Source organism: Solea senegalensis, unplaced genomic scaffold (assembly GCF_019176455.1).
Source record: "Solea senegalensis isolate Sse05_10M unplaced genomic scaffold, IFAPA_SoseM_1 scf7180000014070, whole genome shotgun sequence".
NCBI classification, from domain to species: Eukaryota; Metazoa; Chordata; class Actinopteri; order Pleuronectiformes; family Soleidae; genus Solea; species Solea senegalensis.
The window spans coordinates 120,076-140,855 of record NW_025320959.1 but is presented as its reverse complement, the minus strand read 5'-3'; the positions used below and the strand labels follow the sequence as shown (position 1 = coordinate 140,855).

General features: G+C 38.9%; 1 protein-coding gene across 1 annotated transcript in view; it reads right to left on the bottom strand.

Annotated features, from left to right (window-relative positions):
* Positions 1 to 3,028: 3,028 nt before the first annotated feature.
* Positions 3,029 to 20,780, bottom strand: part of LOC122760825 (complement C3-like) — a 28,766-nt gene continuing 11,014 nt past the window's right edge. The window contains exons 24-41 of the mRNA XM_044016004.1: positions 20,369 to 20,444; positions 20,075 to 20,234; positions 19,877 to 19,972; positions 19,149 to 19,299; positions 18,809 to 18,894; positions 18,577 to 18,654; positions 18,327 to 18,482; positions 18,165 to 18,227; positions 17,990 to 18,071; positions 17,857 to 17,905; positions 16,830 to 16,920; positions 16,632 to 16,721; positions 15,948 to 16,050; positions 4,855 to 4,944; positions 4,034 to 4,126; positions 3,837 to 3,920; positions 3,486 to 3,621; positions 3,029 to 3,303 (exon numbers count right to left, since the gene is read on the bottom strand). Of these exons, the coding sequence (XP_043871939.1) occupies positions 3,162 to 3,303; positions 3,486 to 3,621; positions 3,837 to 3,920; positions 4,034 to 4,126; positions 4,855 to 4,944; positions 15,948 to 16,050; positions 16,632 to 16,721; positions 16,830 to 16,920; positions 17,857 to 17,905; positions 17,990 to 18,071; positions 18,165 to 18,227; positions 18,327 to 18,482; positions 18,577 to 18,654; positions 18,809 to 18,894; positions 19,149 to 19,299; positions 19,877 to 19,972; positions 20,075 to 20,234; positions 20,369 to 20,444 (1,826 nt within the window). The 3' untranslated portion in view covers positions 3,029 to 3,161. The remainder of the gene's footprint in view (positions 3,304 to 3,485; positions 3,622 to 3,836; positions 3,921 to 4,033; positions 4,127 to 4,854; positions 4,945 to 15,947; positions 16,051 to 16,631; positions 16,722 to 16,829; positions 16,921 to 17,856; positions 17,906 to 17,989; positions 18,072 to 18,164; positions 18,228 to 18,326; positions 18,483 to 18,576; positions 18,655 to 18,808; positions 18,895 to 19,148; positions 19,300 to 19,876; positions 19,973 to 20,074; positions 20,235 to 20,368; positions 20,445 to 20,780) is intronic.

Genomic DNA, 20,780 nt, shown 5'->3' with positions numbered 1-20,780 from the left:
CTCCACACACTGGGTCCATTATCACATGAGAATTTGCTCCAGGCCCAGGAACCTCAACTGCACCTGTACAACAGAGGGGATAGATTAAGACAATTAAGACAAAAGTGCTTGTATTACTTCCTTCTTCCAGCTCCATATTAGTCACCAAGTGGAAAGGTTGTGTGACCACAAAGGAACCTTGAAGAAATTGATAAGGTCGACTAAGAGGTTGTGTGTTCTGACAGGGGTGGGGTAACATAGATCTACCACCCTAATGCCCTCAAAGCATGGAGAGTTTCACTGGTCAGTGCGGTATCAGAGAGAGATGAGGTGGTTCCACCAAATAAGCCCTGCTCCCTTGTGACAACAATCTCTCACCGTCCCAGAGAGCAAATGTGGCCAGGTTGCAACAGCATTTTGCAGATGTGCTCTCTCCCTTGCCAAGACACACTAACCTCATACAGCGCCATGTTGACTGTCTGATAGTGTTGTGTCGGTCGCAATCGATTTGTTCTTTCGGGTGAATGAACTGAACTGAATCACTTACTGAAATGATTTGTTTCTCTCCCAGTTCAGCTGAGCTCTGTTGGGAATCGAGTGAGACAGGTCTTGATCTCAGTGGGTCTTTTATCTGGTTAAATAAAGGTTAAATAAATACAAATAAAGACACAGTCGAGTTCCCTTTTGTTTTAACAGACTTTCCCAGAAGCACAAACTAAAATGTTAGGCTAGCGCAAAATGAGGGGACAGTGTAGTGCAGAGGTGTCCAAACCTTTTTTTTTAAACAAGGGCCATATTTGAAAACGTGAAGATTTCTGGGGGCCAAGTCAATCTTTTTTCCCCTTTTTTCAAACAGTAACATTTACATACAAATGCACTGTTTTATAAAAATTAAATTTTCATTGTCACAATTATTTTATTATTTTTAAATGGAAATGAATGAAAAAAAATGCCATTCTTTCCACATCGAGTCAAATACCATAATATGAGATGAGTGCATATAGCTGTCTGTTACAGGTCAGTTTCAATGAGTGCATATAGCTGTGTGCATATAGCTGTCTGTTACAGAGTGCATATAGCTGATGAGATGAGTGCATATAGCTGTCCGTTACAGGTCAGTTTCAAACCAGGGACTCAAAGTGCAACTTCTTACCAGCTGAGCTAATTTAATAATATATGATAAATTTGATATGTTACAGCACACAGAATGTTCTTAGAGGCACTCATTTGTGAAATTGAACCAACCAAAAAAAAAAAAAGGCGTAAATGTTATCCCCACTTCCCTGCAGCCTCTTTCCATAAAAATTAGTTTAACCTCACATTTTGTAAGTGTGCGTTGAGGGACCTTCACTCGTTTTATGCTGTAGCCTCAGGTGGATAAAGCACAGTGGCTGGTCCTTGGTGAATGGGTCACTTTGGTTTGTGCTGCTGTGCTCAGGAAGTAGGGCAGGTCGGGTCACTGACCCAAGTCATTGGTTCAGTCCTTGGCTCCTCTTGTCCACATGCCACTTGACAAGACGGATAAGAGAGGACTCAGACGCAGAGGCCTTTTAATTGTCTTTATTGGCACTCGTAACAAAACACAAGGCAGATCCTCTTTACGGAGGGAAAACAAAGCGTGGCTATGAAAAATTATAACAACAAATGGAGACCACAACGATCTTCAAAAGAGACGTTGCGGAACTATAAACGCGGAACAAAAAAATCACTCCGAAGAGGAAACAAACTCAGACTATGGTTATCATGTAAAACTTAAACAGAAAACTCTCCAAACGGAGGAAAACACGGCTCTAAACACTTCAAAACGAAGACTAACTCTGAAGCACAATCCTATTGATTGGCGATCTGTAACTAACAAAGAACGAGGTCAAAAATAAAGCGCAATCTAAATGATTGGATCTTATCAATCTGTCTAATAAAAGGTAAGTCACAATCCTAGTGATTGGAGTTCCTAAAAGGCTGTGAAAACGAACAAACAGAAAATCTCTCCCAAGGAGGAAAACAAAAGGGGCTATAAATCTTAACTAAGGTATTAGCTAACAGACTAACTAACTTACAAAAGAAAGCGTCGCTCACAAAGAGGATCAAAAACTTGTGGCATCTGTGGCTCGGGTGATCAGGCATGGGCGAAAACACACTGGCACTGAAACAAGGAAGCAGAGAGTTTTTAAGGTTCACATGGCTTAATTGTCAGCAGGTGTGTGTAATCAGGAGGGGGCGGGGCAAACTGCTGGAGTGACACCACTGGGCAATAGACTGAACATTTGCTGTCAGTAAGGACAATGTTTGAATGGATGAAGGGTACATATAGTCAAGCATTCAGCAGTATATAAATAAAATAGAGAATTTGTTTGAATGTGTTTAAGTTTTAGCCTAATTGCAAAAAACTAAACAGACAAGGGTGAATCATTTTTTTTAGATAAGGTTGTCCTGTCTAATCATGGACTCTAAACACACTGGATGATCTATTGTTTATCTTGCTCTACATCCAACACTGGATCAGTACATTTCGCCATTGCTCTGCACTTTGGATTTCTTTGGCATCACTTTTAAAGTTGATTTATGTAACAAAAACCTGCAAAGTGGAGTCCATATTGTCATTATCTAAGACACAGAAGTCATACATTGAATAAATACTCTTTACTTTGTATCAGTAATTCTAGAGGCTGTTGTGATTTATAATATACTGCATAAAACAATATACATTCTATAATTGTCATATAAAATGTTTGGAATACAGTGCCATACACTATACAGTGAATTAACAAAATGAAAACATTTTTAGTGTATGAAGACAGAGGGATTTGTGTTTCGCTTTAACCAGATGTAAATGCACTCAAGTGAATTTGAAAACTCACATTGATATAAAAAGTTTGAGGTAAATGTTTTTTGGATTAAGTTTTCCTTTGTTATTAGCATCTGTGGTGATAGATAAAACACACCGAACAGTAATTGATACTACATTTCTCACTAAAACCCCAGACAGTAATCACCTATTTAATTTTGTGCATTAACCAAACTTAATGTATAAAAAGCCACACACATACAGTTAGATGAAGACTTTACAGTTTATTCCACACAGAGTAACCTTTTGATCTGTTACATTTTATAACAGTTAAAGTTTTGCATAAAACATGTAAAAACTAAAAAGAAACAAAGACAGTGGATTTTCTGCTGTTGTACTACAGTGGACATCCAAAGAGAGTGTACTGCGTGACCATCTCCTCCAAGCCCAAACATGTTGGCCTGTGTTCATCCTTTTGACACTCTGCGTCTGTGGGCCAGTACTCGATCCAGGTTCTCTCACCGAGCACATACTGATACCTGTGGGGAGAGAAGAAGTATCATGAACTCACATGATGTCTTGACATAAAACAAATCATTTCCGGGGTGCAGCATGATAATGTTGCCGGGTGACACAAGATCTAACCACCACAGTTTGTTTAGTATGACACTCATTGATAGAACAGGAGTATAAAGAACACATTTATCACACAAACACTTACGATTGGTCCTTGTGAATATCCTTTGATGTGCCCATGATGAGATATGTTTTCCCTTTACCCAGATCTAAAGCCTCCCTGCAGTGAGGGTAACTGAGGAATGCACGTAGTTTACCCTGGGGACCAACGTCATAATTTCCTGATTTTCAAAATAAGCAGAGAATTCTGGATTAAACACACATTTTAAGCATTAGTGTAAAACATGATTGTTATTTTACCATTTTCTCCCACAAGGGGAATCAAAAGGAAAAATTGGACATTTTATGAAAATCTTTACGTTGTAGCCAAGAATAAGATGAGGGGATTTAAAACCTTCATGTATAATGTGATACATTTTAGGCAGTTCACACCCACCTTCTTTGATCACTTCCATTATCCGCATTGTGTAAATATCAGTGGACAAACCATCTGTGAATTCTTCCACTCTCACTTTGTAAACTGAGGACAGATAAGTGGCAGATGATTTTCTTACTTATGAACCTCTTCTTATACAAACATTCTGGTCATTTATAGTTAAAAAAATAATGCAGATCATTCACACTGAGTCTTACCAAAATCTATTTTGCTGGTAGGTGTACTCTCACAGGGTTTATCTGTGCGTAAATCATTGCTGATTTTACCCTTCTTCTGCATGCTGCAGTTCTCTGGAAATAAACAGCAGACGCACAGTAAAGATACAAACAATAACAGTAAGTCTACATGCTAATGTGTCTCTGGACAAGAAACAAATGCTGCACATACTGTGGATGCACTGTATGATTGTGTGAATGGCAAAACAGTAATATAAAGGTCATGGAGATTAGGAAGGTGCTGGAAATACAGACGTTACCATTGTAACCAGTGTAGTGCAGGTTGTGGGAAACTGCAGCTCTGATCCCAAATTAACGGTGAGACACATTCCTCAACCATATCTATATTTTTTAATCATGAATTGATTTTGAGGTAACCAGATTTATAGAGGTGCAATACTTAACTACTGATGTTAATGATATGAACAACAATAATAATACATTTTGTGGAGGAATTTACAGCCAATGATAATTATTTCAGATTTATTGCAGCTAGTAGAAGTTAATAGAAGTGTGACTGCATCCATATTTTATTTCAGTGAGGCAGTTGTTGCTCGTGTGGGTGGCAGAGGTGACTGATTTGGTAGGAATGTAGATCTGGACATCATCAGTGTGACCGTGGAAGTGGAGATCATGACGACGTCTAGTGTTACTGAGGGTAAATATTTAGAGGATGAGGAGGTGATGTTGTAAACAGCAGAATGATAAATGATCAGTTCTTTAATGAAGCATGATATTAGTAGTTATTATGAGTTCCTTCAGTACTTTCAGCTGCATCTTCAGAGAGACACTATAGTGTTTACCTTCAGCACATGTGCATTCTTCATTTCTACAGAGCCTCAGCAGCTGCCCAGCTTTCCTCTCTGGATGATAGAATTTCACACATTGTGTTTCTGCAATGATAAAGACACCCTTGATGAAATGTGCATTCAATCCAACACTGTTAACACTGCTAATATGTCTATGTACTCTCTATCCAGATCTATCCAAGTGTCTTTAAGGCTTACGGTCATAATATTCATAGACAGATACAGCCGCTGGTTGCATGACGCCCACTTTCAGAGTCTGGTGGATCCTAAAAGTGATCTCCTCTGATTGTGTGTGAGAAACCTGTGGAGAAATGTAAAGGAAAGATGAGAAGTGAGGTTGTCTGAGAGGTCTGGGACAATATGCTTTTATCACAGTTTGATATTTATCACAATACTCGGGTGCTGATTCAATTTTAAAAAACAATAACCCATGGGTGATATTTCCAAAATCAATGCACATCACATGATGCTCAGTCACTCTGACATTTAGCCACACTGAATGTGTTCATTTAAGTTAGCAGCTACATTAGCCCCTGCTAATTCTTACTACTCAGTGTAAGCTGTTGCTGTAATAAAATAAAATAAAATAAAATCCTGGGAGATTCTCAAAACAGGACAAAGCTCAAATGTGAGCCTTAAATAAACGCGCCAAACATGAAACTGAAAAATGTCTTTTAAAACCCTGGATTGCAATTAAGACTGATTATAATTAAAAAAATTATAATTTGAAGTAAAATGGCAACTCCTTCTTTTGGCCGTTTCTGTTCATCAAGTGAAAACCAACGTTGCCATTCTGGAGGAGAGAACATTTTTCTATTCTATTATACCTTGTCCAGGTAGATGATCAATGAACCTCTCTCTGACAGAACTGTGTTCATCTCATATTTTGCAATGGTACGGGCGCGTCCTTGGGCCAACTAGAAACAAGCATATAGAGTCAGAGACCTTTCAAAGCCATGAACATCATGTTTTTTCATGTTCATTGACCTTTGAATTGTAAGTGAGTGTGTAAAAATCTTACCATGTCCAGGTCATTTTTGTTGACAGTGAAGCCAGTTAGTAAGCCAATATCCAAGATTGACATAGTTGCATCGTGATCCTTGTCCTTATATCTGTGCAATAAATGGACACATTCGATTAAACAATACACAATCGTAGTGAGAAAGACATGAAGTAACAAAGCAACCAGGGCTGGTGAGAAAATGTCCTGTAATAAAGGTCCAGTGTGTAAGAATTAATGACATTTTAATAGTTATATTTTGGCTTCATGTGGGGGACCGAGCTCCCATTCCAAAATGTGAAACTGAAGTCAATTCAGGCTGTTTTTGAGACATAGTTGCATAAGATGGTGGACTCTGTAAAGAAAGGCCTTTGCCTTAAGTACATATAAAAGGCTTATTCCAAGGATACAAAAAATGCATTTTTATTTTAAAGTGATGATACAAATATACTTATGGATAGTATATTCAGCTTCTGGCAATAAGCCCTCGTAAAAGTCTTACACTGGACCTTTTAAACCAGCATCATTTCTTAGCCGTACTTACAAGACTTCTATTCTCAGTTTGTATATCGCCTCATTCTCATCCATTTTCTCTGGAAAAGCAAGAAACCAGATGAGCATGTCATCTTTTGTCATGGCACAGAATCATTTTCAAATAGCAGAGGGCATAAAATGACCTGGAATAAGCTCCACTGACAAGTTAAACTTCTGACAGTCACTCTCTTTTTCCGTCGGCAGAGCATAATACAGTGACACCATCTGTTAACACAGGAACAAAGTGCATTTTTATATTGCATGGGTTTAACAGAATGTATTCATACATGATTGAAAAACAGAATCATGCTTTATTTACCTTCAGTGTTGCTTCTCCAGTTCCTGTCGCAGTCACTTTAACATCCTGGTTTATATCATTGAACTGTGAGGATCAAAATAATAACAAAAGAAACCAGATGATCAGAAACTGATGACAACCACTGACAGAGTGTGTGACAGAGTGTGCACGCTCACTTTTGATGTTCTGGTCGTGTGGTAGTTGTTCCTGTTGAAGCTGATCTTATCTGGCTTGGCCCTGCCAGGCAAATGGATGTCCACGTTCAGATCATACTCTGGTTCTTTAGCATTCGACCAATATTCTGCTACAGCCTGGTACACTGTTATAGTAGCCTGGACAGAAAAAGAAGAAAACAAGGTTAAATATATAAATTATGTAGAAACAAAAGAACTAGAGGTCAAGTTGGGATGTCCCGTTACCTGAGTTGAGCCATAGCCTCCACCATCCTGCTGCTGTTTGTTGAACCATTTCACAATAGGTCTAGCATCTTCAAAGGCCTTTATTAACAGAAGGTGAGAAAAGGTTTGAAGCACACCATATAAAGGTCTGCAGTAGTAAATTAACCAAACCATCATTGTGATATTTAAATCTGTATTAAACAGCCCACTCTCTCCTGAGCAATTCATGATAAAGATTCAAGGTGGGTTGTATGCAAAGAGAATAATGTTTCATTCATATAAAGTATTATCCAGAGCGAATCAAGAAAGCACATGTTAAACAAAAATGAGAGGTGGAGCTTGAATTAAAGATCAGTGAGAAAATATTTGGGTAAATATAGCTTTAGACACTGATAGTCTCTAATTCAAACATATGGAAGGAGTTCTAGTGAAAAATGGCAAAATATTAAATATTTTTCAGGACCCGTAATGAACTCGCAAAGACTCACCTTGGCCTTGACCAGAGCAAGAAGAGCATAAGCTGTGGCCTCTAATGTATAAACACGTCCTTTAGGAACATTCCAGTGGGACAACTCTGTAAGAAAAATTACTTTCTTTTATTATGGGGTAGAACTTGTGCCAAATGTCATCTGATATAGAATAGTTTATCTCACATTCTGACCTGCAGACATGAGAGCTCAATTGAGGAAGTATTTTAAAGGCCAATTCAGATATTATGAATAATATCTGAAGTTTTATAAAAAAAAGTTTTTTTACAATTTCGGGAATAACTTTTACACAGATAATCGTACCGCACTCAAAATTGGTGACAACAGTCAAAACACATGGTAGATGATGCGTGATCAATATGACGACAAATCGTTTAACGTTGTTGCCATGGCAACGACGCAAAGTCGGATTTTTTGTCCCAAAAATCAAACTGCTACAACTTCGCGAATCCTGGTCCGATCTGAACCAAACTTGCTAGGATTGATGATAGTCCGGCCCTAAAGACGTCTACATGAAAATATTCAATTTTGAAAACAGCGCCTCCTGGTGACAGCAGACAATATGACAGCTTGTATTTCAATTATCTCCTCCTAGAGCTTTTGTGCGATCACCTTCAAACTTGGTGAGATCCATGTGGACGAATTGAGCATCAAAAGTTATCAAAAGCTTTTTAAAATATTGTATGGCGTAAGAGATAGGGGGCGCCAAAATTGGAGATAATAATACTTTTTCACAACAGACAATGAAACTCTTATAACTTTGCGATGGAAGGTCTGATCCCAACCAAACTTGCTATAGTTGTTGATGGTTAGTTCCTGAAGACGACTGTGTTGCTGAAACGGTACATTATGAAAACAGCGCCTCCTGGTGGTGGTAGAAAATTCTAAAAAAACAAACTGTTACAACTTTGCCAATCCTTGTCCGATCTGAACCAAACTTGCAAGGATTGATGACAGTCCGGCCCTGAACACGTCTATATGAAAATATTAATTTTCAAATACAGCGCCCCCTGGTGACAGCAGACATAATTACATTTATAGTTTTTGATGCTGCTCCAACAGGGATTGTTGTATCCACTTGAAACTTAGTATGTGGGACCCCAGACCCTTCCTCAACATGTCCGTAAAAGGTCACCTCCCTACAGGAAGTGGAACGCCCGAAACAGGAAGTAAAGTCTTACATTGTCCGATTGACACGAAACTAGATATGTGAGTTACGGGACCTTCCCTGAACATGTTTCCGGAGACGAACAGGAAGTCGGCCATTTTAAACAGGAAGTGCCCTCTAACTTTGCCGTATGTGTCTGAACACAACATACTTTTTCAGTACGTTATGATTATATTTCCAGAAAGAATTTGGTTGTTTTTTGTGAAGCTGAGCTGGATTTTCCTGGATGTCATTAAACGCATCATAGCTCCGTGACAGCTCCAATCAAAATGTGATGCATAGTGACAGAACGCCCCAGGCCCAGCGATGTGTCTGGTGCTAGCCCCCGCTGTTGTCATCAACGACGTTTGAACCTTTGGCGGGTTTTGAAGTAAGTTTTGATCACTGATCTCCTTCGTGTGCACTTTACACGGTGATCGTTTGGAGAAAAGAAGGAAACTATTTCAAGAGGAAGACCTACACCGAAGAGGTACATCCTTTACGGTAGTTCGAGTGTTAACGATAAATTGATAAAAAAATTTTAGAAGTGGTGAGGACAAAACTGTTGATCATAAATAGTGCCGTTCCCCGCGTAGCTGACGCCTATGCTTATGTGGAAGCTTGTTTTTGTGTCATATAGGGGCTTGTGAAATTGTGGTTGCTGAGTGACACAACAGAAGATGTGGTGGTAATGATGCAGTAGCCTATAGATGCACAGTGGTGTGCGTGTGCGCTATGGTTGTTGCAGATCAACTGTCTCGTGAATATAGTGCATAATAGGGTGTTTTGTATGTGGTTGTGTTTGTGCGTGTGTTTTTTTTACTGAAGGCCCTGACTGAAACCCCACGGTACGCTACTGTTCCTACCCAGATAAACAAGTACCTGACCCAAGGCTCTGAGGAACCTGCTATAATCTGTTTTTGGTAACATATTAAATGCCAAGCTTGTTTAGTGATTTCCACCACGCAAAAGAACACAATTCCAGACTCTAAATTACTATCAACATGAAATAAACCAAGTGGCAGTTTAGGTTAAACACTGACTACTGATATCAATAAAGATCTCTTTTTGTTCAGCATTTACATTTCCTGTTTTGAGGTATCTTTACCACCCCTCGCTTTTATGCTGCTGACCTTTGGGTCAGCGAGTATGGGAGTTACTGGGTCTGCCTTTAGTGTGTTTTCCCTTTTGTGTAAGAGGGATTTGTGTACTTTTTCTCTATTTAATTTAAAGGATATTATTATTGTTGCTCTTTGCTCTTATTGTTGTGTATATCTCTGCCATATTTATAGAGCAATAACTGGCTTATAGAGCAATTATAGAGCAACAAGTGTGTTTTTCCATTGTGCCGATGAAGGATTTGTGCAATAGAGAAATATTTTTCTCTGTTTAATTTTTAATTTAAGTTAAATTATTGTTTTCCCCCCACAGACCTTGCTACATTTTGTTTTTATATTTAGCATAATGTTTTTTTTTTAATTTATTTTTCCTTTTTTTCTCCCAGGGTGTCGTTGAAGCTAGAGCCGCCACTGGACGTAGCGACTCGTCACTGATAGCGCGCGCACACGCACACACACACCCGCTGATAGAGCGCGCGCGCGCACGCACACACACACACACACACACCTGATTTTGCTAGTGCCATCAACATTTGTAGGGTGAACACTTGCCGCTCCGACATAATCGTCCCGTAAACATGATCTTTAATTCGGTTCAAACTTACTTCACTCTTCATCCTCAGTTTGCGTCGGCAGCACTTCAAACATTGCTTGCGTCAGCGCGGCGCACTTGAATTACGACAATGGCGGGACTCTTTGTGTGACGTCACTTTTTGTAGTTCTTTTAATTAACTGTCAATATTGATAATTAGGTGGGGAGGTGCGGACAAGAGTTATTATTGCACGGTTAATTTGGGGGAATACCTTGGTTTTATTTTCATTTGGGTTGTTTGGTAGAATAATCATGATCTATTCTGATTTTGGGATCATTTGTGTTTCAAGAACACATCCCCATTCTGATCTGGACATATACCTAAACACAATCTCAAATTTAAGAACAAAAAATCAATTAAGACTCATAAAATATTAATGTATTAAATTATTAATTTAACATTATATATGTGACATTATACATATTGTTTTCTGATAGTCAAATAGTCTTTCATCTAAATAACAATACAGCATATTAATATTTAATGAAAACCCTGTTCATACCTGTAATTGGTTTACACTCATTCATTATTCATCCTGTATCACATACAGTACTACAGTAATGGAACAGTGAGGCCAATTCCTTTATTTTTGTCATAGACTGAAAACATTTGGGTTTGACATCAAAATACAAACATGAGACAAAAGATGAACATTTCAGCAATATGGGTTCAAAAAATGGATTAAAACCAAAGGTGCTATCTTCTATGTTGTGTATCAGATCCAGATGTAAATACCTGCAAGTAACAGCTGAATTGTTCATCTTTTGATAATCTTAATCTTAATCCATAGACATCAATATCCATATATCAACAGCAACTACAGCAAACCATGTAAACAGCATCAGTGATTTACCCCACTCACAAGTAAGGTAATCTCCTTCGATTATACAATGCAATGGCACCATCTTGTGGCCAAAGCAGAAAACTACACAATGGAAACTTCACACATGCATTTAAAAGGATTTTATCCGATGTACACACACAACACTAGCAATGCTGTGGTCCAAACAGCACAACATTAACTCACTTATTATCACACACAAAACTAAAACACACACATAAACATATCATGCTAAGAAATATACTTAACGAGCATCAAAAGGATGGACACTTCCTTTCTCGTTATACACTCACACTCCATGAATGGAAACTGGACACCAGAAAGAAATATATACTGCTTTGCATAGACTCCCAATTTCAACTTTGGCTAAGTTTTGATTCCAGGGGTTCACCTTGAGGCAGGTGCTCTGGGACACTCTGGGCAGTACAGGCCCACTGGCATCATTTCATTGGCTGTATTAACATGAAGAAATATCTGACAGAACCAGACTGAAAAATGGGTGTCCATTTGCTTCAGCTGGTTGGGGTGAAAGGAAAAAGAGAGACCAAGAGCAGATAGTCAAGTTACAGGTTTAGACAGGACATTTCTGAATCACTTATGGCATGTTTATAGTACTACAACTGCTTTATATAAACCTACATATAAAACAACATTCCTTGTGATATGTATCAATGCACTTAATATCATAATAAACTGTCCTTGTCCCACAATTGTTTTAAATTCCAAATTTCAGACCTGTCATGAAAAGACAAATGAAATTTTAAGGTTGATTATTTGTCATGAGTTTCTTGGTGTTTATTATCCAGAGAAGCTGAGAATCTTGTGGTTTTTAAAATGAATATATTTGTCAGAAACTCTAGAAGATTCGAGAAGTGCATTGAGCTCCTGCAGGTTCACTGTTGTTGTTTTTATGCTGCAGCGTCAGGTGGATAAAGTGCAGTGTTAATATCACACAGTATAATATATAAATATAACAATATCAATTCTGAAATAGTGCTATACATTAATCAAACAGTGAATCACTACCAACAAAAGTGAACATTTCTGTCTGACTACATAAAGACAGAGGAATGTGTTTCACTTTCATAATATTCTTTTCATTCTTTGCCATGGTGCATAGTTAACAAGCAGCAGTAATTGATGCTATATTTACAAATGTATCACTATAACCCTACACAGTAATGATAAAAGTTTAAATAATGTGAATTCATCTAAATAATAAAAAAAAGTGATGCAGACATTTAGACTTTATTGTTTATTCCACAGTGTCACAATGTTCCAATCTCTTACATTACTTTCTTTGAAGGGTCACCTTATTTTAATTAAACAAAAAATGCCTAAAGGGCATCGTGAAAGTGTGCAGTAAAATTGCCAGAATAGCACTGAATGACCTCAGCTATATCAGGTCAGGTGCTTAAAAAAACAAAAACAGCGAATCAACCTCCTCCATCTCACCCTGTTCTCTGTATCCCCCTCTCTCACACCAACTAGCTTCATGTCCTCTTTCACTATATCCATAAACCTTCTCTTTGGTCTTCCTCTAGACCTCCTGCCTGGCAGTTCCAACCCCAGCATCCTTCTACCAATAAACTCACTATCCCTCCTATCTCCACCTCTCGAGCTTTTCCTCCACCTGGTCTCTGCTCTCACCACAGATCACAATGTCATCTGCAAACATCATAGTCCATGGAGATTCCTGTCTAACCTCATCTGTCAGTCTGTCCATCACCACCGCAAACAAGAAGGGACTCAGAGCCGAACCCTGATGTAGTCCCACCTCCACCTTGAACTTCTCTGTCACACCTACAGCACACCTCACCGCTGTCTCACAGTTGGCATACATGTCCTGCACCAGTCTAACATACTTCTCTGCGAACTAACATGTCGAAATCATCATTTATTCTTACAGCAATCAGTCTCTTTAATAGTGAATCAAATATCACACTTGTTCTATTGTTGTGTTTAATATTGTTACTTGTGATGTGCTACTAATTATTTTCTATGTCATATGTGTAAATATGTGAATGCTAGCTGTAACCCAAATTGCTCCTCAGGGATAATAAAGACACATTGAACCTTGATCTTATAAGAGTTGCATGAAAAAATTGCTAAAATACAAAAAAAAGGAGAAAAGGAAAGTTCCTTTTCTGGAGTTGCTCTACTAATACATGGCGACCAACCCTTTCAGGCCCAAACATGTTGGCCTGTGTTCATCTGTTCCACACTCTGCATCTGTGGGCCAGTACTCGATCCAGGTTCCCTCACTGAGCACATACTGATCCCTGTGGGGAGAGAAGCAATCACATGGATGCTGGTATGCACACTGTAAAAACACAGTGGGAAGTCCTCCCACAAAAAAAAATAAACAAACAAAAAATTTACTTTTTTTTTTACATTAAAAAAGTTGTGGCATTTAATGTGTATATGCTGCACCTGTGTATACAGCAGCAGCACAGGGTTGGGCAGAGGCAAGAAGCATTTATACCATCAAACTACAGAGCAATATAATTGACTTCTGAAATGTTTTGTGGGCCCTTATTGGTGTTTGTAGTCATCCAAATCACATCTGGTGTGCAGCATGATAATGTTGCCGGCTGACACGAGATCTAACCACCACAGTTTGTTTAGTATGACACTCATTGATAGAACAGGAGTATAAAGAACACATTTGATCACACAAAAAACTTACGGTTGGTCCTTGTGAATATCCTCTGATGTGCCCATGATGAGATACGTTTTGCCTTTAACCAGATCTACAGCCTTCCTGCAGTGAGGGTAACTGAGGAATTTGCGTAGTTTACCCAGGGGACCAACATCATGAGTTCCTGTTTTTTTAAATACACCAGAAGAGAAAGAAGAGAATTCTGGATCAAACACACATCTTAAGCATTAGTGTAAAACATGATTATCATTTTCCCATATCTCCCAAATGGATTCAAAGGGATAAGTTGAAAATGGCTTTACTTTTAGCCAAGAATAAGATGAGGGGATTTAAACCCCTCATGTATAATGTGATACATTTGAGGCAGTTCACACTCACTGTCTTTGATCACTTCCATTATCTGCATTGAGTAAATATCAGCGGTCAAACCATCGATGAATTCTTCCAGTCTCACTTTGTAAGCTGAGGACAGATAAGTGGCAGATGATTGATTTTTGATTATTTTTTTAACTTATAAACCTCTTCTTATACAAACATTCTGGTCATTTATAGTTAAAAAATAATGCAGATCATTCACACTCAGTCTTACCAAAAACTATTTTGCTGGTGGGTGAAGTCTCAGTGAATTTAGCTGTGCGCACCTCATTGCTGATTTTACCCTTCTTCTGCATGCTGCAGTTCTCTGGAAATAAACAGCAGACGCACAGGAAAGATACAAACAATAACAGTAAGTCTACATGCTAATGCTAATGCTAATGTGGCTCATACTGTAGATGCACTGTATGATTGTGTGAATGGGTGTTTAAATTGGTGTGAATCAGCATCAGGATTTCAGAGGGAGGAGACAGCGATGGAAAAGTCTCTGTCACTCCAGGTTCAGCGCTGTGCAATGTTGGTGGAGCATGTTGAAGAGGCATGAGGGGGCCCTGATTATGGGGGGCTTTATAGGTGAGAAGAATGATTTGGAATTGAATATGATATGGTACAGAGAGCCAGTGTGTGTAATGAAATGATCACAAGAGTGGATGTGAGTGAGGAGGCATGCTGCGGCGTTGTGTAGTTTATTTAGGACTTTGGATGATGTTTCATGAATGATTAGAGGTTATTGACAAAGACTAAACCTACACTGTGGATGTGTGGGGTGAGAGAGAGAGAGTGCAGTTGCTGACAGTGGGAGAAAAGGTGAGGAATATACAGTCTGCCCTCCATCTTGTGTGGGAATGTGAGTGTACATGTTGTGAATGAGGGTGACTCCCTCTGGATCTCCTCCCTCCTCAGCCCTCCTGACCACTGGTAAGCCTCTGCCCTACAGATTCCTACTCCTATTATAGCTATTATATGGCGTTTTAATTTTACATGTTCAATTGGAATAAAGATTATTGTTGGATTGAACCACGTCTCTGGTTCCTTGCCTTGGTATAATGAACCTTTGTGACCTTATGTAGGTAGTTTTGATCTTTTTCATCTGCAGATAAAATACTTTCTCTGGGGGTTAACATCTACAGAGTGGCATTGTCAGAGCTTTACTACTGACCAAAATGTGAAAAACCTATCCTCCTAGTGGAGTGTGTGGCAGAGGTGACTGATTTGTTAGGAATGGAGATCTGGACATCGTGTGTGTGACCGTGGAAGTGGAGATCATGACGACGTCTAGTGTTTCTGAGGGCGAGTATTTAGAGGATGAGGAGGTGACGTTGTAAACGGCAGAATGATCAGTTCTTTAATGAAGCATGATCTTAGTAGTTATTATGAGTTCCTTCAGTACTTTCAGCTGCATCTTCAGAGAGACACTATCGTGTTTACCTTCAGCACATGTGCATTCTCCATCTCTACAGAGCCTCAGCAGCTGCCCATCGTTCCTCTCTGGATGATAGAATTTCACACATTGTGTTTCTGCAATGATAAAGACACCCATTGATGAAATGTGCATTCAATCCAACACTGTTAACACTGCTAATCTGTCTGTGTACTCTCTATCCAGATCTATCCAAGTGTCTTTAAGGCTTACGGTCATAATATTCATAGACAGATACAGCCGCTGGTTGCATGACGCCCACTCTCAGAGTCTGGTGGATCCTAAAAGTGATCTCCTCTGATCGTGTGTGAGAAACCTGTGGAGCAATGTAAAGCAAAGATGAGAAGTGAGGTTGTCTGAGAGGTCTGGGACAATATGCTTTTATTACAATACTCGGGTGCTGATTCAATTTAAGTTGCCATTGTGATTTATTGTGATTCTACAAGTACGGTAAGTCACTAGTATCAATAATTACAACGTTATTTTCCTCAAACCTTATTTGAATGATACATTTTCTTAAGACAATAACCCATGGAAGATATTTCCAAACTCAATGCACATCACGTGACGGTCAATCAGTCTGATATTTAGCTGAACTGAATTGAACAGCAGTTTGGAATTTGTACATTTAAGTTAAATGCAATATTTAACTGCCCCTGCTAATAATAAAAAAAGAATACAATGAAGCCAAGGAGAAAATAAGTGTTTCTTAGCTTTGCCTACTCATTTAAATAATAATACAATGCCGAGAGATTCTGACACAGTACAAATGTTCAAATAAAATTGAAAAATGTCTTTTAAAACCCTGGATTGCAAAACACACTGATTTTTAAATAATCTTAATGACATTTTGTATTGCTTTTTCTATTTTTTCACTCCTATTGTCTAATGTCTTACCTTGTCCAGGTAGATGATCAGTGAACCTCTCTCTGACAGAACTGTGTCCATCTCATATTTTGCAATGGTACGGGCGCGTCCTTTGGCCAACTAGACACAAGCATACAGAGTCAGAGACCTTTGAAAGCCATGAACATCTTGTTTTTTCATGTTCATTGACCTTTGAATTGTAAGTGAGTGTGTGTGTAAAAACCTTACTAAGTCCAGGTCATTTGTGTTGACAGTGAAGCCGGTTAGTAAGCCAATATCCAAGATTGACATAGTTGCATCGTGATCCTTGTCCTTATATCTGTGCAATAAATGGACACATTTAATTAAAAAATATGAAGAACACAATCGTGTTGAGAAAGACGTGAAGTAATAAAGCATTAAAGGTCCAGTGTGTAAGAATTACTGACATCCCAGTCACATCAGGAAACTACTGTGGCTGATAAATACCACATAGAATGTACACACTCATTCACAACGCTCTCATGTCTTTGGTGTGCTTCATCGTACAGTTTTAGCATGACTCAGCTCAACATGTAATGAACTCGACTCTTCACTGAAAACGTGTTAATCTCCAACATTTAGCAAGGACATTTCTAAAATCTCAATATTTAACAGAAGTGATAGCACTGCTGAAAGCTGGCGATCATGAGCAGAATCACAAACTGTTCAGCTGTATTTTAGTTCAGTGACAGTCTGAGGAAGTACTGAATTAATCTATGAATTAAATGATTCTAATGATTGAGTACACTGAAAACAACTGCTTTACAAGTCACTAGTTTGTGTGTATAAAACGATGTCACAGGCGTTTCATGCAGCTGTGCTATGATGACCCTGCCCACGTTGAGGAGATACTACAGTAATGGAAAACAACTTTTCTGATTCCAAACTGAGTAGAGCCGAGTCATACGACAACTGAATAATGTTAAATGTTTTTTCTTTCTTTTTTGTAGTTAGGTTATGTATTGGCTTTATATGGGAGAAGTCATTCACAACTGTTTAACCAATCTCTCACTCCAAAATGTGAAATTATGGGCTGCTGTTGAAACTTAGTGACACAAGATGGTGAACTCCATAAAGCAAGGCCTTTGCCTTGTGTACATATAAAAGGCTTTTTCTAAGGCTGCAAAAAGGTGATTTTATACTGATGGGTAGTATATGAACTTTTGTCAATAAGCCCTCTTAAATGTTTCACACTGAACCTTTTAAACCAGCATCATTTCTTAGCCGTACTTACAAGACTTCTATTCTCAGTTTGTATATCACCTCATCCTCATACATTTTCTCTGGAAAAGCAAGAAACCAGATGAGCATGTCATCTTTTATCATGGCACAGAATCATTTTCAAATAGCAGAGGGCATAAAATGACCTGGAATAAGCTCCACTGACAAGCTAAACTTCTGACAGTCACTCTCTTTTTCCATCGGCAGAGCGTAATACTGTGACACCATCTGTTAACACAGGAACAAAATGCATTTTTATATTTCATGGGTTTAATAGAATGTATTCATAAATGACTGAAAACAGAAACTTGCTTTATTTACCTTCAGTGTTGCTTCTCCAGTTCCTGTCGCAGTCACTTTAACATCCTGGTTTATATCATTGAACTGTGAGGATCAAAATAATAACAAAAGAAACCAGATGATCACAAAAACAGGATTGATGACAACCACTGACAGAGTGTGTGACAGAGCGTGCATGCTCACTTTTGATGTTCTGGTCGTGTGGTGGTTGTTCCTGTTGAAGTTGATCTTCTCTGGCTTGGGCCTGCCAGGCAAATGGATGTCCACATTCAGATCATACTCTGGTTCTTGAGCACTGGCCCAGTATTCTGCTACAGCCTGGTACACTATCATCGTAGCCTGGACAGAAGAACAACAGTAATAAAACGTCCATTGACCTGCAAGTTTTGTCAGAAAAAAAAGAGCTAGAGGTCAAGTTGGGATGTCCTGTTACCTGAGTTGAGCCATAGCCTCCACCATCCTGCTGCTGTTTGTTGAACCATCTCACAATAGGTCTAGCATCTTCAAAGGCCTTTATTAACAGAAGGTGAGAGAAGAATTGAATTAAAGATCAGTAAGTCTGGGAAAATATAACTTTACACTGATAAAGTCACTAATTTAAACATATGGAAGGATATTAAAGATATAGATTCTCCTGGGCCCCGAGTGAACTTCCCAAGACTCACCTTGGCTTTGACCAGAGCAAGAAGAGCATAAGCTGTGGCCTCTAATGTATAAACACGTCCTTTAGGAACATTCCAGTGGGACAACTCTGTAAGAAAAACACAGGCAAAGAACGTTGTTTTATTATGGGGTAGAACTTGTGCCGAATGTCATCTGATATGGAATATTTAATCTCACATTCTGACCTGCAGACATGAGCGCTCAGATTTTAAAGGCCAATTTTCGATATTATGACAATTAAAATAGTGTCAAAAACTGTTATAATAGAGGTTAATATTTCTGAAAAAAATTGTGTGAACCACAGAATATTTCTTCTCTTGTATTGGAGAACTGTAACTGCACCTGGGGAAGCAAACTTGTACAGGATCTCTCTGTTCAGTTTGTCTTGGTTGGCCAGAGCGTATGATGACATGGTTACAGCATATGGGTTGGTGAGTCTGGGCAAACGCTTCTCCAGGTAGGTCACGGCTTTGTCAATACTTCCAGGCAGACTCTGGACATCAGGAAAGCAAGAAACAGAGAAATGATGGGAGGACTGAGTGTGACAGGAGAACAGACAAACAAGTAAGTAGTGCAAACATGGGGGCGATGAGAGGCAGGGCATACAGTGGTTTATACAGATAAATAAATCAATATCATCAGGTTCTCAAAAGTATTTCAATTCAGAGGAAGCGTGAAAACATTTCTGTCCTCTAGGGGGGGCATGTCAGACAATAATTGAGAACCACTGATCTCGAGTGAGTAATTATGGTATGTACGGCATGTATTGTATCAGAGGGTAGTCTGTAGCTGTAAGCTGTAGGGAAGTTGATTAGTTTCATCATGGTCCAGACAAATGCAGTTAGCTAGCACTAGAACAAAAACACAACTAAACAACACAACAAACAAATGGCTGCTCCTCAAATGTGAAAAGTGAACAGCAGGTCAGTCAAGCTTTAATTCATATCTTATTGCCTTTGTTTTATGTGCATTAGGTGAAAAACAAACAATCTCTGCTTGGTCCATCACTTATGTGGAGTGAGTATGTGATCACAGTGGTGTAATACAATGCATGCAGGTGAGGTACTCACACTAACTGTGTCAGCACATAGCTTGCGTGACTCCTGCATGGCGATGAGGCAGAAGGCCGTCATGGAGGCATCTGAATCTGAGCCTCGCATATCACTCTGCACACACATGCACACAGAAAATGTTTCAATTTGAATTGAAAAGTGTGATATAATCTTTTTTCATCTCAATGAGCTTTTTGTCATGATTTGTTCACGCACAATCATCTCTCTGTGGATCACCCTTCTGACTTCTCTGAACATGCCATCAGGTTGCTGTGCCTTGAGAATCAGAAACTTGACAGCGTCACAGATTACATTCTTCTGCATTTCCACCAGGTTGGAGGATATGGCAAACACCTTGACCACATAAGCTGTGAGCCTTTGAGAGAGAGGAGAGTGGATGACTGTTTATTTACATTAAACACATGAAAAATACACCCATGCTCACACAGTCAGAGATAGATGAGGATGTGGAAACATTTACATATGAGCATTTATATTTGAACGTCTCACCAGGTGCTACTTTTAGTCCTGGTCCACACTGCAAAAGATCCATCTTGTTTCTGGAAGGTGAGCTCATTCTTGTAGCCTGGATGCAAACAAAACACACATTTTATTTTTACCAAGTGTCATTCAGTCCATGCATCATACATTTATGTCAGTTGGAGGAGTCCTTTTCAGCTGACTCCTTCATTGAAGGAGCCCTGAATATTTTTTTCTTTGATTAGAGCATATTTGTCTGATGCCTGATGGTTTTGTTAGTTTAAAAGGCAGAAGATGTTTGAGTACATGTCTCATTGTCAAATTCAATTAGTGTCAGTGTCATCATTGCAGCTCTGTAGATCTGTACAGGAGTAGTTTGTTATCCATACCACACTGTTTGTTTTGACACAATTTCAGCCACAGAGAGGAATAAAATAAACAT